Source organism: Triturus cristatus, chromosome 5_2 (genome assembly GCF_964204655.1).
Source record: "Triturus cristatus chromosome 5_2, aTriCri1.1, whole genome shotgun sequence".
Classification (NCBI taxonomy): domain Eukaryota; kingdom Metazoa; phylum Chordata; class Amphibia; order Caudata; family Salamandridae; genus Triturus; species Triturus cristatus.
Genome location: NC_140588.1, coordinates 610,863,787 through 610,885,182, shown reverse-complemented (window position 1 = coordinate 610,885,182; position 21,396 = coordinate 610,863,787). Strand labels below are relative to the sequence as shown.

General features: G+C 39.1%; 1 protein-coding gene across 1 annotated transcript in view; it reads right to left on the bottom strand.

Moving 5' to 3' along the window:
• FRMPD3 (FERM and PDZ domain containing 3) overlaps positions 1 to 21,396 on the bottom strand; it is a 1,009,771-nt gene that overhangs the window by 99,862 nt on the left and 888,513 nt on the right. The window contains exon 14 of the mRNA XM_085607691.1: positions 3,825 to 4,643. Within this exon, the coding sequence (XP_085463817.1) occupies positions 3,825 to 4,643 (819 nt within the window). The remainder of the gene's footprint in view (positions 1 to 3,824; positions 4,644 to 21,396) is intronic.

The following is a 21,396-nucleotide window of genomic DNA, read 5'->3' as shown; positions in this document are numbered from 1 at the left end:
GAAAATGTGGGTGGGCAGCGCTCGCAGTAATCAGGGCAGAGCCCGGGACTCCAACAGCCCTGGTGCCAAATATATTCTAGGTCAGCCTGCCCACACAGGTTTCTGCAGACACGGTCTACACTACTGACTACACTGAAGGTAGAGTGGGCCTAATGAGGTACAGACCCCCCCTGTCGCAAGGACTGTTTTCCACTGCCTAATGGCAGTTACAGACCTGGAAACGGGTGTTCAGAGAGAGAGGGGGTGTCAAGGGAAAAAAGAAGATGCCAAAGAGTAATTGTACAGACCCGGGTCAGGGGTGTAAGGGCAGGCACAGAGACCAGGTGCTCGCGGCGATGCTGCTCCGGGTTCTGATGCGCTCAGGAATGCGCGGAATCCCAGGAGTGCTCGTCACGTCGGGCACGCATTCAGGAGTCCTCTAGCGGTGGGTCGCGACCACCGCACGAATGCCGGCAACAACAGTACGGCCGCTAGGGAGCTGAGACGCTCCCATGGCCGGTTGCGAGTCGCCGAGTAGCGGTGGCCCGCAAGCTGAAAACGAAGAATAAACAAAGGCGAACTGCCAAAAATAACACTGCAACTATCGAGGGCTGCGTACGTCTCTAAAGGAATAATGGCGCGCACGCGCCTTTTCACCAACGCGCCGTGAGGGAAACGGCCAGAGACAATCACGACAACAAACTACACAGCAAACAATAGTAAACGCAGGAATAACCAAACATCAGCACTATAAAAAGCAATACAAATAAGCATTTAAGTCAAAATATACACATAACAATTCTACACTAATCAGTAGTATACATGAGAAACTCAAAAGCATGACTTATCTTGGTTGCAAGCAGCGAGGAAAGAGAAAGCATGGACAGAGACAGAGAACGATCAACACAAAGGGGATCCATGATTGGTGCAGATGAAAGGACACTCCATCAATAAATACTCGATTGTCTTGACTGTTTATTCCCTATGATTTATGGGAATGGTGTTTTTAGGTCTCGCCTGACCCAGCGCATGCGCTGGTCTGGCGAGACATATTGTGAGGGCTCCAAAAAGTGCTACCAGGCCACCCTAGAGCTACAGTGCATGTGCGCGGGCGCGCGCGTCACGCTTTACCGCGATTACTTTCACTTTCGCTTTGATGTTTGATCGGCCACTTTGATGTTCTCCGTGAGGCTTCAATAGATTGCAGCAGTTAAAACAAGCATTGGCATAGCCTATAGGTCTCGCTTTTGGGACCTTATAAGTGTTTAGTTATGCAACTGTTGCATGGCTAAACACTTTTAAGGTCCCAAAAGCGAGACCTATTGGTTATGCCAATGCTTGTTTTCTTTTGACTTTAAAATGGCTGCTGTTCAATAAAAGTGAAGAAAGAAAAGCATAATCCTCGCCTCCGGTCCTGACATAGAATTTGTGACAGGTAAAACATACCTTTAGGAAAAGCCCAACAGAAGCAGGTGAATGTTAATGTTGGCTTGGTTATTTGAGTTTAATCTGTGTGCCAAATATGGATGTTTAAACGTAAAGTTCACAAAGTTGTCCCCTTATTTGTTTGGTGTTAGGGCCAATCCAGTCCACTCCTCGAATGAAGAGTATATTACTATAATTGTTAAGATGAAAATGTGTGCTCTTGGTTAACCAATGACACACTTTGTTTTTTAATTGAGCTGTAGACTGTCCCACAGTTGATGGTAAGGGGGTATCATTTGTCATATCATTCTTGGGAGAGATTACATTGATGGGATGGATTTAGATTGCCTCTACTCTGCAAATCAAGACTAATAGTTTGCTTATCAGAATTGCCCCTGTTGCTACGGGTTGGGCTGGTGGTTCCCCTTGGTGACACTAAGGGGCAGATTTACAAGCCCCTTGCGCCACTTTTGCATCACTTTTAACACAGGAAAGTGATGCAGAATTGGCGCAAGAGGCTTGTAAATCAGCCCCTAAGTGTTGGGACTATTAACGTTTCCATGAGGTGCGCTGCTAAGCAGAGGAGAAGGTTCTGCTATATAGTTAGGGTTTTCTCTGGGTATGAGCTGCAAGCATGCAGCTGCTGATTGAATGCAGGACAATCCCGACATGATGGTCCTCAGTGGTAAATCGGAGCAAAAATGCTTGTTGTATTTTTTTCAAATGCCATTTCTAACCCATTAGGTTCTCCACCAAAGGGGCTAACCAGGATTCCACAACTTCCTGAAATGTCCCCACCAAATTTACTACTGGCATTTACCACTGAGCAAAATGCGCCCTCGAGTCCAAAACTGACACAAGGATACATTTTGCGCTATGAACAAATAGCGCTAAATGTGACAGAATATGAACAGGAGCTCGAGCTGCCACACACACTTACTAAATATACTCTCACAGTAGGATTTTTTCCCTTTAAATTGCTCTTAATTACGCAAGCAGGCATAATTGCGTTATTATCTGTAATTCTACATAAAAGAGTGACGCAGAATTACCATAATTACTCCGATTAATCCTGCATTATTAAAATTACTCACAGGCCTACTTACTCCTCCTAAGGGATTAATGGAAAGGTAAAAACTTACATTTCCACAAAACATTTCTTATGCCGGATCTTGGAATTATGAATATTTTTGAACGGGTGGAAATAATTACGCTCCTGATCCCTTTATTAAGCGTTCTGGGATACACCTGCTCTGATTAAGCTTACAATCTATTTTAAACAATGCTTCAACAGGACAAATCCATGCACTCAATCATGTCTTAGACCAAGGCGCGAAAAAACCGTACCAAAGGCCATTTGTCAAGCTAATACATAATCATTTAAAAAAAAAATATTTTTAGAAAAGAGTCTAGTGCTTCAGGATGACACCAGGGGTGCTACGCTTCAGCAGGGAGATGAAATATTAAACCGCCTCCCTGCCTGAATGTTTCTTGGTAACTCCAGAGAGGCAGGTTAAGATAGCGTGTTCAGTATTTTCAGGGTGGGGGGGGGGGGGGGGGGTTAGGTACTTGCTGTCTCCTCCGTTTGATATCCCCATTGCTTTCTTCAGCACACATGGGCGCGCGCTCCCCAGGTAGAGACGAACACTTTATGACATGCACGATTTCATCATATATTTAATTGCAAACATTTTCATGTTCGACCGATCAAAACACTTGCCCAAGGGAAGCATGTTCTCTATGGTAAGAGGAAGGAACGGTAGACGTTAAGTATTAAAATGAATTCTAATTAAATACATCTTTTTTAGGATTTACAAAGCCATGTCGGGTGACCTAAACTTTCTGTTCAGCAGAATTTTACGAGGACCGCGTCTGCGGCAGGTTGATGCCGCCTGCCTTTAAAGGGAGACAAGGACGCATTAAATATTGAACGATGCATTCATTAACTTTTTTAATGTTGAGCCCACACAGCTCTGTGCGTCGCTCCTCCTTCCCTCAGAAATGCTACACACGCTCGCCGTTACCTGGCTCTTAATTCTGCAGGAAATACCGAGCGAGGACGTTACTCTGCTTTATGATGTTACCTACAGATTTAGCACGGACTGCAAAAAAAAAGCAACTTGTGGGCGAGTTTTATCTGTTGGGGTTTAATGTATTATCTTGACCCGGAGGCCTGCAATATTAAAGGAGTCTGCGTTAGCAATACTCATTTCATCAATTTCTAGCACGTTGAAAGGTCAAGTCAGTCCTTTGGCTTCTGCCGGCTGGACACAGCTGTCTGAGAAAAAATAAACACTGAGCTGCTCAGCTGACTTATAGAATTTATCATGTGCTTTGACTAAACTGTTTGACCTCATTTGAATCAGATAAAGTGTTGTTTGGGAAAATAGTAGACAGATATAAAGGAAGGACAAAGGTACCTGCTGTCTGCTGTGGCTGGGGGTGTGAGCAGTCCTCTGAGGCAGCTAGGGCTTCCAAGGCCTGCAGAGTTGACACCAGGGCATCGTCTAACTCCTGGGCATGGTCCCTGACTGTCCGTGTCTGCACACTGTCAATGAGAGTCACGGGTATTTCATCATACAGGAGGCCACACAAGTGCTTGCTCTGTTCCTGCTTCTGTGCAGCCCTGCGTTTGGATTCATCTTCATCAGAACTGTTATCCCGAAATCCTGGAGGTGGGGCCGCAATTGCCGGTATTAAAGATTTGCTTTCATCCTCTTCTTCATCACTCTCAGGAGGCGGCAGCGATATCAGATCCACGCTGGTTTCCGCTGAGCTGCAGGGGTTGGAACATTTCCGGGAGACAAGTTTACCTTTTATCTTTGCCTTGCAGGAGTCACAGTAAAAGTGCAGCGCATCTGATTTTATGTGGCTGTCCATGGTGTAGGACCGTGTCCTGCTGCTGCACAAGTGGCGATCAAGGCCGTCAGGGTCATAGCCATTGGTGGCGCCATTGCAGTCATGCTTTGAGCTTTTGCACGTGGGGTCGGATTTTGTGCGAGGCCTGGTCTCCTCGTAGAAGATCAAGTTCTCGTTGATGTCCATCCTGTTCTCCCGCTCCTTCCGCTGCTCGTGCATGTGCAGGTAGCAAAAGCTGACAAGTTCAGAGTCCTCAGGCGTGTCATCTCTGGGATCCGGATCTTCCGGGATGGAGACTGTGCTGCCTGGATAGTCCATTTCCTTCTTTTCATGGTGCCCACCTACAGCCGGGCGGTGAACACTGGGTACGTTGATGTAATCTGTACATGGAAAAAAGAGCATGATAAAAATGATTGTGGCTGCAACCAGTGACAATTAAGAAACCCCATCATTTGTTGTTGTTACATGGGACAAGCAAAACTTACTTTTTTCAAAAGTTTTTTTAATTGTCATTTTAAAATCTTGAACGTGGGTGGAAATAAAAGTAAAATATACGTTTATTAAAACCACATTCTATATAATATATTATGATATTAATGAATCACCATATTTTATTACACTTGATATGTTTAAACTACTATCTTAGGTCTCTGACTTGCACCTTGACACAAATATTCCAAGACAGGATGTAAAATCGTGATTTATCTAGCACTAGAATATTGTTCACAAATAAATGGCTGCATGTTGAATTTAAGGTTTTTAAATATAAAATGCAACCTGAAGTAATACATATTTCAAATGGTACTTTTGGATCAAAAATGTAATAATATATTGATAACAAAAGACATTTTGGCCACCCTTTTCATGAAAACACACCAGATTGTATTATTCTACAACAAGCAGAAAGGTATCCTCCAGGACAGTTCACACAAGCCACATGTAGCATCCCACCACATGGAGAAGATCATGATCTAAGGAAGGTGAATGGGATAGGATAAGAGTCAAAAGACTGTTGACAGACAAAACCATTTAACGAGGGCTGTAGTTATCTGATAGGGAAGATTCAAATTCTATGGATGAAGCAGACACAATTCCACCACTAAGTTAGGTCTTCAACGTTATTTTGTTTGCATTGCTTTGAATGGTGTTAAACTCAATGATTAGAAAGTCAATAATTGTTTAGCTGTTGACTGTCATCTCATATTGCAAAGGCTTAAATTCCATTGCCACTGCTTGACTTTGATGTAAGAAAATTTAACATGACCAATGGAAAAACAATAGATGATGTTCTTCAAATAAAGGATTACAGTCATGCACTAACAATTTGAATCTCTCTCGGTGGGGTTCTTATACTGGGTTACCAGACAACCTCAGACAGGAAATACATTGTCACAAGTTTAAGTTATAGTTAAAACTTTATTGCTCTAAATCTAACTCTTTACTAGTCTTCGTGCAGACAGTGTTACTGATGACTACCACTTGAGACTAACATTAATTTTCACCATCTCACTTTATTGTAGTTATGTCCCAAAACCAAGATTTGAGGGGAAGACCAAGAACAAATTCATAGTTACATTTCTACACCTAAGATGCATACAGTCGGCACTGCTAAAAAACTTTATTTTTGAAGATAAAATCAATTATTTTAATAACGGATGGGTAGCAAGGCTCAAATCAAGCAAAATCAGAACAGGGCAATCCAAAATTAGAGGAAGTTAGAGAGTGAAATTTAATGTTTGTCGTGATGATGGTATCATACGTTTTTGCCCAAGTAACCAAAATGTTGAAGACCCTGACTGGAATTGTCTGAAAAATCTAACAATTAGCATAATAATACTGTAATTCACAGCATTGTGCATAGTGTAATATATATTTTGATGGGAAGCATTGTTGTATGCAATATTATTAAATTTGTTTTTATTGTTCTAAGGAGGTTGTGATATTATTAATCGTGAGGTTAGCCCAGATGGAAGGTCAATTTAGTGTTATATTATCTGGATTGCTTATATTGCACCAGATTGCTTCCCATCTGCTCTGTAGTACTTTACTGAGGGAGGAAGCCATGGGTGTAAGAATATAGTATAGTTTGGAAGCTATGTGACCCCCTTTAGCTTAGGTCTTCATTGTAGCGGGAAGGTTGTGTGTTCTTGGGGATTTATGTCTTGAAATAATGGCTTTAACCTTTAGAAAGTGATAGAAGTCTATGTCGTCGAGGCCAAACTTAGATTTAAGGTAAGAGAAAGGTACAGGTTTGGTGGGAGATCCCTGGTCCCCTACTAACAGGATGCAATTTTGTGCCCATTTCTCAAGAAATACCATCTTACCCTCTGATTTCAAGTTATTGTTATGCCACAGTGAGGCCAGGAAGGCGAAAAGCATTTCATTTGGGAGTTTGTCATCAATTTTTCAAAGGGCTTGTGCTCTGCTGAAGCAAACGATTGAAGAGTGCTCAGTCCTTATTCTCTTGGTAGTGATGAGTGAAATAAGGGAGAGTGGACGGGTGAGGTTGTTTTCGATGGTGAGCCAAATGGAAGGAGTGGTATTAGGAAGGAGGTACCTGAAGAATACTTGTCTTGCTCCTTATGCAGTTTGGTATCTCCTGTAGTCTGGGAGGTTTAAACCTCTGAGTTTCTTTGGAAGCCTCAGTTTTTAAGTGTAATTTTCATTTTGTTTGGATTGCCACAGAAGCTCGGTAAGTAGTACATCTATTCTGGGAAAGAATGTGTCAGATAGATGGAATGGTGACATACTATTCAGCCTCTATTGCTCTTGGTTTCCACCCTCCAGAAAAAAAACTCATTCTGGACAAGCAAGGATGCACTTTATGGGACATTCTTATTGCAATCGGTCTAAAATCCATTCTGTCTAAATGGAAAGATGTCTCCAAACTTTCTGCCCATGCTTGGTGGGAATGGATTCAATCTACCAGGTTAAATAATTACCTAAAAACCCAGTGGAAGGAAAAACAAAATCTGGTCAAAACTAGGCTCGTACATTGCCAGCCAAGTACAACCTTAGATGTCAGCTCGTTCCCCCGACCCCCTCCCCTAATCCCTATACCAATCCCCTCCTACCCGCACACCCTCTCCCCTTCCATCACCCCTAAACCCCCTCCTCCATTACTACTATTCTTTTTTCTGTCTCCATCCATACTATCCTGTTTTCTCTCTTCTCCCTTTCCTAATATTCTGCCAATACATTCAATGCACTTTATTTGTATCTAGAAAAATACTAACAATCAGTGTTATTATGGCCTGTTACTACACTAGGACACTTTGACTCTATAACTCTACTGCAAATCGTGCTGTGCCTTTCCCCAGTTTTTCATACCTCATTTAGTGATTGTTCCTCATATTTCTGTTCTATGTCTATTGATGATGCACTTGCCTTACATGTGACTTTCTGCATTTTACGACATTGGTTGATGACATTTTTGTGTGATATTTGTATTACTTAATATTGTTTAAGAAAGTAAACGTGAGATGATCTGGTTTAGAAATAATTCACAAACTGTAGGAAAGTTATGAATGTATTAAAGACATTGAAAAAAATACATTAGGAACGATTTCCATGTATGATCTACAGTCAGCCAGTCAAAAGCTATATTTATTTTGAACTCGGGACTATGTGCATTAAGCTTTTTTGCAGCCGCAAACAGGCGGATTAACATAATTGGCTATTTGCGACCGCAAAAAAGCATTTTGGCATGTATCAAACCAAAACTGCGATTAAATAGCATGTTACTGAATTGCAATTTTGGTTCATGACCAAATAGTCATTCGGTATTTGGAAGGGGTGTCCCTTACAAACAGCAAATTGGAATGGAATGTATTAATGTTTTACGACCGGAATTTGGCCACAATAGATAATAGTTTACCAATAAGGGCTTCCATTAGGACCCCTTACTATTTGTGAATGTAAAAAAAAGTTTGATTAAGAGAAAGCAGGGGTGCACAGGCCCACTGTGTCAACTTGCATTTTTAAACAAAGGACAGTTTTATTTAATACCAATCACAGACATGGATTTCTCCTGACATCAGCAGGCCACCATCCCTGTGATGGCGTAGATTCCTAATGGGTCGCAAATTGTGACCTACTTCATTAATAGTCATGAAACAGATCAATTTGTGACCCACAAGGTATCACTAAATTAAGCTCTATGAGTTTCATAGATTAGGAATAGCGATTTCCTAACTGTGATTCACAGAAAATAGCAATCAGTTAATAGCTATTCCTAATATCGATACATTTTGCCCTTGGTCTTTTAAAAACCACGAATAATTCTACACATCAAGATTATGCTTAACATATACCCACTTTACATAAAACATTAAAATATTAACACTTAATATTGTTTACACTTGTAAAGTTCTTCATAGTGGTAAACTTATGTGAAGGACCAATGCTCCATAAAATTTCCATAAAAAGTAACTAATTGGCTTTCCTTTGAAATAAAATTCTCTACAGCTTCCAAAACCTTCAAATTGTACAAGTTACGGCCAAAGACTTGATGTCTATTAGAAAACTGGCCATTTGCCTAAGATCTAATATTCCATATTTTAAGAGGATTGCCTTTAAATATGTTTTATGTGCAAGTAAAAACTTTGGACAATCCAAATGAGCATGTAAAACATCCAATTTTAAATTATGCCCACTAGTACACTTTCAATTGACATCTACAACAGCTGTCTTTACTGCATAGCATAACACAGGTTTAGTCCACTACTGAACTTCAGATCTGCTTGCCTAAGGGTGGGATTAGGTTATATATATATATCAATATATATGAGCCCCTCATACCTTTCGCATGAGTTTCTCAAAAACTCGGTGGATGTTTTACCACTTAAATACCTAATTTCCTGTTCTTGAGCACAACTTTTTGTTAATAAATTAAGTTCAACCTTTGAAATATAGATTTCTAAACTTTGATTTCCCAAACATATCGTTAGCCACCTATATATATCTCCCAATTTGATTCTACCCGTTTTTGCACAGCTTATCTCGCTTTGCACAGAAGGTGGCTATTTTTTGGCATTTTCCTTCCTCATAATCCCAATCAAGTTTCCCACTTAAATAATAGCAATTATGATCCATAATTGAACTCTGGACATTTACAATCAATTAATTGACCTTTTCTCATGGTATTATTACACAAAGGGCAAAATAAATAGCCCACTTCTTGTCTTGCAGTTACATATTATTTGTCCCCAATTTGCCATCACTCTATACTTAGACAATTCACTCTAATTACTGAATGGCAGAATTTAAATCCCGGAGGGAAAACACACTAACTGTGTTTATAAGAATTTCAGTGTGGAAGGCATAGGGAGCCATGAACTTTAAAAACCAAACCATCACTTCAGCCAAGCCAACATTCCAAACTTTGGAAAAAGGTACAACAAGAGAAACAGCCAAATGGTGAGAAGAAGCATCCCTAAAGAAATACTTGAAAGCAGATTGGAACCCAAGAGGACTTCCATGAAAAAGCACTAGGCTAACCTGCCAATGTAATGTGAAACACATGTTGGCTGAGTGTTCATTATTATAATTGATTATAAATGAAATGTACCTTGAATAAACAGTCAAATTTCACATACATTATTCTTTTAGTTCTTGCATTTCTGAAGACTGATGTGAATATCGACACACAGGACTTTTTCTTACAAACCTAAATCAAGAATCATGTATTCATGTAGAAGATTGTAATGTATTTGCCTCTCATCTGTGCATACAAATTAGTTTTGCTAGTTATTGGGCTTTTACCTAGACAGATGCATTTACAATCAATTCATTAACAATTTGTCAGGGTATTAATGGACAAAGGGTACAAATCATCAGCATATACAAGGCATAGGGTATGTAGGTCATTCATGTTTGGGATTAAACCCTTTGCTACTGATAGAATTGCAGATAGATCAACTAAAAAAAATTGAAAATAACAATGCACACAGTATGCAGCCCTGCTGCAAACCATTTTGACTGTATTTCATGGGTCAGTGTTCCCTCCTGAATCACGGTTCCCTCCTTTCATGACAGATAGGCTGTACAAATGGCACCTCTTCATACCAGCAACCTGTGCAATTTATATACAGCATTAAGCTTGGGTGCATGTAGTCCAATGGCAAGAGTACATGTGCCTTCAACGCCATACATGTAATATTGCCTTGTTCAACTGTAATCCCACCAGATCTGTTCAAGGGGGCTTCTCATCCAAAATGTTGGTAATCTCTGATATAAGTCGCTTCTACTTAACCACAGGAGCTCTGTTCTCTGATCTATTTACCACTGACAATAAAAATGCTAATTCAGCAGGAGCCCATTTACAAACATCCACTTGCCAATCAGAAGTCCTAGGGTCCTGTACTGATTTCCAAATCATAGATAATATGCATTTTAGCCACACAATAGCCAGATCACAAATTCACCTTCTTGGTTAGTCAGACAAGAGTGTTGAAAGAGGACCAGCACGTACCACTGAATGAGGAAAGCATGTAGAAGTGATCACTCTTTTCACTGAGGGCACCTCATCTCGGAATGGCTAAATAGCCTGGCTCCTCATATCACATGTAAAATGCAGAAAAAGTGAGTCTAGAATTGCAGGCATGCGGAAAACATTGTAGAATCAAGCCAGGGTCCAATATATCTGAGGAAGGTAAATACATTGAATAAGCTCAAAGTTTGGGTTGTGCAGTGTTGTTGTCCTATCCCATTCCTTCTCCCATATATCTAGCTCCATCTGTTCTGACAATTTTCCTTAGTGCACTGTACTAGTTACTTATAAGTAAATTAAATATGCCAATTAGATATACGCTGATTCTACCATGTTTACAAGAGAGAGCACATGCACTTTAGTACTGCTTAGCAGAGGTAGAGTGCTCAGACTTCCACTGTCAACTAAAACGAATTCAGTAAAAAGTAGGAGGTGGAGGGAAAAAGGTTTGTGGATGACCCTGCAGGAAGGGGCCATTTTCCAATACTACATAAATAAATGTAACAGTAAAATGCCATAGATTTGACCACTATATTACATAGTAAGATATTAAACCCCCTAAAAACATTTTATTATCAATAATTTAAGTATTCTAAGAAATGATAAAACAAATAATATTAAAAAATATATAAATAATAATATACATTCAGTTTCACCAACAGTAGGGAAGGTGTTGAACTTCGAAGGGGATAGAATTACTATTCCCACTCCAGTCTAAGCAACAGTAGAGAAGGTGTTGACCTTCAGAGGCATTAGATGTACTATTCCGATTCCAGTCTAAGCAATAGATGGTAAAGTGTTGGACTTTGAAGGGACTACCTATAAGTAGAAAAGCCCTAATCATTATTTCAATACCTAATAACAACATTATAGCACAAATAGAAAATAAATATTATATTACTCAAACAATACAACATATTTTTTAAATTTGAACCAAAAATAAATAAACTAAAAATAAATAACATTTAAAAAATTGAATTACTTAGAGCAGCATTCGTTTGTCTACCTACACGTAAATTACAACATTTTAAAATCAGTACCAGATTATTCAATTTAAATAAATAATTTAAAAAAAAATTCCACAGAAAAATAAAATGCACTTCGCATTAAATTAAGTATGAATCCAATTAAGACAATACAACAAATAATTAACATGATCAGTAAAACTATATTTAATTAGTTAGCAATTAATGAATCATATATAAATTACAATTGATATAAAGTATTCTAACTTGAATATCTTTCCACCATATGCCCCTTCAAAGAAATAGTCTTAAAAAATACATGCTGAAATAAACATAAAAATACACACATTAAAAGAAATAAAACACACAAAAAAATTAAACAGCAAACAAAAGTAAATAATTTACATATTTAATATGCAAATAAAGATTCAACATAAAAATAAATTAAATTAAATGTAGGTAAGGTTTATTTTAATTAACTTCCCATCCTAATCTACAAACACAACAACCAGCTACTACACTCTAAATTACTAATTAGATCTAAAACTAAATCACTAAAACACTTACAATTTCAAAATATATATATAAAAAATAATAATTATACTAACAATACTAACGCTTAAATTTAATATATAAACCAAAATGTATTTCTGTCCTGTTATAATTTTGCTAGTAAAATTTTTTTTTTAACAATACTTAAAACTTGATATTTTGACCTAATTCCCCTCCAGCCCCACTACCTTTTCTAGAGTTTTAAGGATTGCAGTCCTGTATAGTTGATAACCGGGCAGTCTCAAACCCTATTTACATAGTGCCTCTTGCCAATTTATATAAGAGCCATTCAGGGTTTCCACCTCTCCCCATCTTTTTCAGTCTGTTAGGGATACTCAAACATTAAGTATTCTGCAGAGCAATAATGCATAGATTGCCCACCCTCACCTGCGGATGCATGAATATTATACCAGGTCATTGATGAAGCGCCTGCACAGTTTTTGATTACCACTAGCCTATTTATGAAAGCAAGTGTTCTGCACTCTCACTTCTAGCTCCTTTCTTCAGACTTAACAAAGCAGCATGCTCACAGCATCAAGTGTGGTACACACCCCAGACGAACCTTACATATCTCAATAACTTTTCCAGTGTAAGAAACACAGCCTACACATACCTATTAAAACATTCCAGCAACCCTGACAGGGACCTCAGCAAGACATGTCATCATTCTTCTCTCCACAGTTTTTTATTCAGTGCAAAAATGTAAAGGCGCATCTTTTAATCTCAAACGCTTTATACTGGACCACCTAAACATGGTAAGCCAGCCTCCAATAACCAGACAAGTTTGGAGAGTGTTCTTGGGTTTCAGCAGTCCACTGTGCAAACGCAGATAATTTAATATTATCCAGAACAACTGTAAACATCCTTTTTACCAAAAGATATATGCATACTGCTGCGAGTCACACATGTTTTATGGAGCAGTAGATTGCCATGTCTCTTTCTGATATATTTTAACATTTTTAAAATGTTCTTTTATTTTTATTGCTTCATTAAACTTTTGTAATCCCCAAGGGTAGATATCAAAATTCCTCAAATAAAAAAAAAGGAAATTAATAAAATGAAAGCATTTACAATCTTGTCTCTTTCTCTGCTGTTGAGCTCTCATTCTATATTCCTGTCCTAATGCATAATAATACTGCCTGAGCAACCCAATGACAAAAGAAAATCAAGATGTAAGGATTGACTTGTGCAATCTCCGTTGGTATAATGTTGTCTCTTAATTGCTGTGATCTCCTTGTTAAAGATCTTTTATTTTTCGCCCTCTCCTGAACTTGGTGGCCTGCATAGACTAAGTGACACATTTACTGCTACATTTTTTGTACTTGAGGATGCCAGTAATTGGTGCAGGGTTCAACATTTTCATCCTTTTTAGGTTACATCTTGGAATCTATTGTATTCAATATAAATCTTAAAAGGGGCTTAAATCCCACCTACTTGCTATTCATTGGTTCCTTTACTTGCCACTTACTTTTCCGCCATTTCTATTAGCTGTAGCATACAGTTTCCTGTTGTTCCTCGTGTTGAAGTAACATATTGCAAATAACATCCGCCCTTGCCTCCCTCATTCTTCTTTCATCCCCTCTTAGGCCTTCACTTAAAAAGGCTTAAACAAGCTGTGTTTCTGCTCACCATAGCGGTCCATAGTAATTTCTCATATGTGTTCCTTAATAAGTATGGACGCCATTATGTTTGCGATTCCATCACATCACAGCCAATTTGTGAAGCAGTCAAACTAGTCTCTGTATTATGTCCATCCTTATATGGAGTTTAATTTGATGGTATCTTTTCTTCAGTTGGGTTGCCATGCGACTGTGTGGTCTAAGACATAGAAACACCTGCATATGGCCTTCCATATTGGTCCAGGCAAACTGATTTTGCCACAGGTAGCATACCCTGAGTCTGAGGGGCATAACTGGGGCTCCGCAGCCCCAACAGTAAGGGGGGGCGAGCTCCAGGGGGCCCCCTCAGTGCAGTGCTCTGCCTGAGATCTACCAAGTAAGTCAGGAAGGGGGTCCCTTTATGCACTTTGCAGGGGGGCCTCCTCAAGTTTTGTTACCCCACTGCTGAGTCTTCTAAACAAGGATGGACATTTCATCTCTCTATCTGGTTTACTGCATTTTTTGCCATATTTCAAGTGTGGGATATTTTGCTTCAGTATGGCAGCTGTAATGTAATCTGAGATGTATTGTCCAAAAGTAGATGTAACATTGCTGCACATACATTCCAGATGAATGCAGCAGAACATCTGTGTGTAGCTCCGGCGTTCAATGAATGAGGGCTGTTGGTATATTTGGTATTGAGTTTGCATCTGGCTTCCTTTATGAGCAATTGAGCAGGCCATTTCAGCATAGGTGTGTCCTTTATACAAGAATTATAGTCCTGGACAAGGTAGAACCGCTTGCTGTGGTCCTAGCAGAGCTCTGTATCCTGGTCAAGTGTTGGGACCTGCAGTGTTACTAGTATTTGGTTGTAATCACTTGCAAGGATCTCACTTTGCAGGCTACGAGTAAGTATGATGATAGACCACGATACTCTGAAGATGTTCTTTCTGGATATTTGTGTGACGATCTGTGAAGCTAATATTGTCATTGACTAAACTGATTGGTCATTTGTGAGAAGTGCTTAATGGCTGGTTCATAACCAGGGTGTGCATAATTTACATAATTGCCTGAAATGCACATTCATCATGCTATATTTGAGAGTGAAGTGCGTTCTCACTAGGGGTGGGCGTAACTCGCATAATTCGTGTAGCCAGTGGTGGCTGCTTCGGAATGGGGGTGGTGAGATGGGGGAGGCCAGCATATAGCTGGTAGCACGGGAATCACTCAGGCTAATAGACTCTCCCAGCAAAACACAACAGCCTGTTTGGCCGCTCAGGCAGTATATGGGATCCTGGGCATGTTCTCCACAGGGCTGTGCAACACAGCCCTGTGGAGAACATGCTAAGTGTTCATGGTGGTTTGGCTGGCCCAAGAGTGCCGGCCCAACTGTCAAGCGCACTTAGAGGAGTGCAAACCCCTCCTTACTCTGCTCTGGCATCCCAGAGCCCAGCCCCACCCCAACCTGGCTCCAAGTCCTGCATAGAAAAGTAAAATGATAATAACGTCCTATTATTATCATTTTTTGTTCTTTTTTGCACTGCAGAAATAACAGTGGGGAAACACTCCTCCACTTTAGTGGAAGAGTTGCCACTTCATGTAGCGTAATCAAGTGGAATTAAGTAAGAATTCCAAGAGATAATGCTTGAATTACACAAGAAGAGTAATTTTGCATTTAGCACTAATTAAAAAAATGCCCTAGTGCATTCACAATAGACGCAATGATGCATTTTGCACTAAGAAATTACATGAAATGCAACAGAACACGAATAGCAAGCAAGAGCATCCGCTCGCGATGCTAAATGTGCTCTTGGGGTAGGATTTTCTCCCGACTTACTACCGGCATTTTGTGCTATTTTCTTAGAGGACTTTTTTTGCATTAAGAAACAGAGATAAATGCAGCAGAACATGAATAGGTAGGGTGAGCAGCCACTCGGGCTCGCTAAATGTACTCTCACTGTAGAATTATTTCCCCAAAATACTCTTCAAAATGTGAGCAGGAGTAATCACATAATTATTGGTAATTCCACGTCAAGGACTAGCACGCAATTACCAACACTACTCCTATGTAATCGAAACTCTGCCCCGGCCTAGTCCGCAAGTCAGTAATGATGCAAGAATTCCATTGACGCAAAAAAAAGTGTGAAAAACACAGGTTCTAAGAACGGCTGCTTGTGTTCTGGTTTTGCAATGCAGTGTAATTTGTGAAAGTCTGCGGAACAAGCATGACACGGAATTCCTAAAATTACACAAATTACACTGACATACTATAAATTTCCCCTGGATCCACTGTTAATCTATCTCGGAAAATTAGCCAACCACTTGTGAAATTTCGATCGCGTTTAGGGGCATGCTGCTACATTTTCAGGCCACGTCATCTCGTTTGTCGAGCACAATGGCATCATTGTATATCTAATTTTAATGAAAATCCAGTGTAGCTATCTATTTTTCATTTATATCCAGTGCAGCTATTAGATTGACTGTTAAGTGATATTTTAAAAAAGCGATTTTCTTGCAATTCAATAATTTGCAACTGAAAAGAATGACACACATCTTTGATAAGAGAATAGACGTGATATCCGCAACACCTCTGAAATATATTGTGACATTTATTAGTCCATTGCTGACATATTTTGAAACTGGAAAGGAGATAAATATTTTGGGGGTTTTCTACAGGTGAATTTCTTCACATTGCAAATTCGATAAAAATGTAAAATGTAAAAATCAAAGGATGTAATGCATTTGTTGTTTAAAGCTATAACCGTTGTCAAGGGCCAAGAACCTGAGTTATACGACTGAGATGCAGGAATCCATAGCTGTAATTGGTATTGGCCAGGTTGTTTTCCGATTTCACACAACTTTGCCCGACCCCACTTAAAGTGCAACATGTAGGTTTAGAACTTCATCTGAAACGTAGTTTCTAACATTTTTAACACACTAGATGTCAAAACCAATTTGCAGCTTATAGATACTGTCTGAAAAGAGTATTGGCGGAGTCAGATTTTCTTTAACAAATAGGTTGATAGCAGTAATGAATTATGACAAATATTCTGTCTGAGAGCAACTGTGGGCATTCTCAAGAAGTACACATTGGTTTATCAGATAACATCTCCCAAAGCTCTCTTTACAGATGAACCTAGAATCTTCTAACTCAAAGAAACATTTGCCACAAAGCCAGGAAAGGGGAGGAAATCTTTCAGAAGACTGCAACATGCCACACGCTTTATGTGGCACATGATCCATTAAGAATAGGAATCCTATGAGCTTCTTGGAACCTGGCACTACAGAGAACATGGACCATTTGTCATCTGGGGGAGGGAGATTTTCTTTGTGGTTTAGTGAACTGAGTTGTGCATCCCAGCTGTGAAATTAGGGGACAAAAGAGAGCTCCACACAAATTTATCAGGAAATTGACATATCTGTTTGGTTGCATGGAACTCGCAAACGCTGTTGAGAATCTTGGAGGGTTAGAGTTTTACATCTTATTCGGACTGGTCGGAACCTTATCACCCAGAACTGAATGGTTTACTATTCAAAATATGCTTTAGAGACAGGATCTACTTTTAACTGAAGAGGGGAGATATTCCTGCCTTCTTCTGCTCACAACAAATCCTCCCTGTTTCTCTATGGAGTGGATTAATCTATCTCTGGGTCTGTAACGGTTTTCGTCCTCTGCATTATTTTCCAGAACTAGTTCAGCCAGCCTCCATCAGACCTAAATGACTAAAGGGGCCTAGGTCTTGCACAGAAGCCTGCTTCCCAAGTGTAACTTCTGTCCTGTGTACAGAAAGTCCCAAGTAGGATGAAAGTGATACTTCCCTGGCAGAATACTAGCAGTCCAATCACAACTGAACAATTTCCCCAGGTTGCAGTGTGAAAATAATGTACTGTGGATGGGGGAATATACGGATTTGCAGACAAAGTAAGCTGTTGCTCTATACAAAAGAGTCAAGCGAAGCTGGACATTTACTTATTGACCTGAACGCATAGATGTAAAAAGCGTGACACAATAGGAAAATGTAGAGTGGTCACTCCTGAAGTTTAAGGTATGTTCTTTAAGACAAAACCTTGGACTTTGTGAAAAACATAGTAAATTGTCAATTTTTTCAATTGTTTTGCATTTCCAATAGGATAACACTGAACCTCTCTTTCCAATTCTTGCTTTTGTTTTCATTATTGTCTTTGATTTGATCTTTAATATTCAAGAGTGCGCGAATATCCAAGGGTGTGTTGGCTGTTGGCGCTCAGAAACCTGAGGCAAACTAATCAAAGGACTTATAAGGTTAAGATGAAAGAGAAAACAGTCAATATTGAGGCTGTTTATGAAAGCTAAGAAAATGCAACTGACTTTTGAGATGTAATGGCAGTTTATTCTATAGCTGACTGGTGGAATAAACAAAGCTACAGCCACACCAAGAGACTTCCTATATCCTCGACAGTGACTAAGTATAGAGCAGCAGATCTCAGCCTGCAAGTGGCTTGCTTCTTCGAAAGAGTTTCTCTCACAAAGTACCTGTCGCTCGTTATTTGATAACAGAAGGCACAGTTCGTGATTTTTTAGCCCACAATACAATTTTACTATGTGGTCCTGGAATGAATATATCTTCTGATCATCTCTTTCTCGCTAATGCTTCGCCAAATTTCTTCCTACCTGTGAACCACTGGTAAAGTTCCCTTATGCATGATAATGACGATACCCACTACAATTGCCTCACCTGCTAATGGAGTTGTCTTTGTTCTTACAATTCTTTCATATATCTGTGACTCTTTTGCTATTAAACTGTAAAAGCAACTGTTCTATATAACTGCTTTACACCTGCCATATTAAAACATCCATATCAGCCACAATCCTGAAATACCATGACCACAGATAATATGTGGAATCTGGGTGTTGTCCGGCTAATCCGATACCCGAAAGCAAGACTTGACAAGCTTTGGGGATGGGTTATATCTAACTCTTCACATGCAACACAACTAGTTTACAGTTTTATTAACATATCGCAATATGATACAGTAAGAAAAGGTTGACATGAATTAAAAACTTTTGTAATGGTGACAATTTCTTGAATTCTATACCTAGCTCAATTTCCCAGAAATTGCTATAAAAATCCCTTTGCCAGCATCATTTTACTCACAGTATTTTTTCAAAATGATTGAATGATTAATGTCATAATGGCTAATTCATTTCAAAATTGACCTTGATAATATCCAACCAAAATGTCCGCAACAGTTGGGTCGAAAAAGACTCACTTTTTTAAAAGCAAAAAATACTTTGTGTTCTCTTGAAGTTGCTCATAAATGGTTTTGAGAGCATGTTTGTTTATATAGATAAAACGTAATGTATATATTAGCCAAACTATCTTCATTGGACGTCAGTGTTTTTGGAGAATGTCAAAATATTAAGATGCTGTTGTTCCCTCTCCATCTCTTCAGCCACATGTCACCAGTATTAATTTCTTCAGTTGCCCTCGATGAGCAGTTATCCTAAATCCTGCCAGTGGTGTTGCACATCTACTAATATTAATTAACTACAAGTATTTCAAATGCTTCATACTACTTCTAATAATCATAACTGTATAGGGTGCTTCCACTAACTACAGTTTTTCATGGGATGATCTTGTAACATTTGTTTTTATCGTGGAAAGGAACTATGGAAGAGTACAGAAATTCTTGCATTTTTACAGAAGACTGATGTAAAAAGGTACTGCATGCCAAGAAATCTAGCAAGTTTATTCCAAATTTCTCAGCCAAAAACGAAACTTTCTATTTCATTTTATTTTGCATTTAAAGCTAGGCAATTCCAGAAGGCAATCTTCCACCATTTGAAGTTATTGTCTGGACTGCATAGAAAAAGGTGGCGGAAAAAATAACCTAGACCTATCTATAAGCAGGTATCATGCACAAGAGCTTCAAATGGATCCAGATAAGACTGGTAACCAGTTAAACTTCTCCCCATTGTCTGTAACATGGTCACACGACCTGAGGTTTCATGAGATGTGAATTGCCACATTTTGAATTTTGGATCTTTGTCCTCGCATGCCACACATACAGTCTCAATCAAAGTTGATTATGGTCCCTATCAGTGTCTGACATATTGCTTATGGAAGATTTGGAAAAAGTAATCTCTTCATGAAACGCCTCTACACAATTTCTATTTATGTGGAGAACATTGTGGTTGTCCCCATAATTGTGTGGTACAGTGAAACAGGCACTCTAAAATATCCAAATTTTAAGACGTTATGGTATGATGGCATCAGGATTAGGTTCCGAAACAGTGAAGGAGATGCCAGAATACTGCAGAAACTGAGGTATGGAAGACACACTATAGGATATTTCTGGGGAAAGCAAATCATTAATGTCTGGGAAAATACTCTAGCAATTTAGAATTGTCAAAAACGTGATGCAAAATTAATTGACAGTGTATACTCAGTTGTTATTTGTATCTACTGCTGCATGTCCTTTCCCGATTCTGTGTAATTGATTTTAGTTGGTTGAGAAAAAACTGAACCAGGGGTCGAAGTTTGAGTGGCATAAAACCACCTTCACAGAAAAGTATTTGCTGGTTTATTACATTATGTAAGTGTCTTTGGCTGGTATGCCCTGCGAATATTGAACATGAAGCCATACTTCATGATCAAACGTCATACAAAATACTGGGGAGAGGATTATTCGTTAAGGAAATATCTTAGTATCATTTAATTGTTCCAGGAAGATAATTCTGCTAAAATCAGTTGCCATGGGAGAAAATTACATGAAATTTTGCGCCAATTATGTCTTTTAAAATTTTGCAAAGTTCATGAAATGCAAAATATGCAAATATCACAGTATTCCACTGACGTACCACAAATTAAGCAAAGACCTACAAAAACAATCTTCAGCTTTTCTCAGATGATTGTTAACCAACAGGTGATTGTTAAACAAAGCATTAAACCCTTCAAATATGATATGATGGTTGTTGTAGTGAACACTTGCTTTATAGCCTCTAACAGCCACTTGTTTACTGCTTTACATTATAAATACACTGGAAGATACTAGCCTATGATTATATTAATTGCACTAGAGTTAACACTTTTATTTTTGTGCTATGATGATGCCAAAGATACATAGATGGGGATGAGAAAAATCTCCTTTGTAGATGAACCCTGTGCCTCACTGTTCCCACATGGTCTGTTCTCACACAGGAAAAATATGTCGCATGAAAAACACCCACAAAGTCTGACTTCTAGATAAGAAAGATCAATGCATTCCTGAAAACAAAAATTTCTGTTAATCATTGAAACTCTCTGCCAGCAAGATGGCTGACAGTGCAGGTGCTCTATAACCAACGCTCAAGCCAGGGATAAGACATTTTGTTATATCTCCATGTTGTCTAAGACTTCATCACATTATGCCTGCTTACTCTGGGCCTGATTCAGATCTCAGCGGACGGTTACTCCATCACAGTGGTGATGGATATCCCTTTCGCCAAAATATAAATCCCATAAGATAAAATGGTATTTATATTTAAGCGGACGGGATATACATCTTC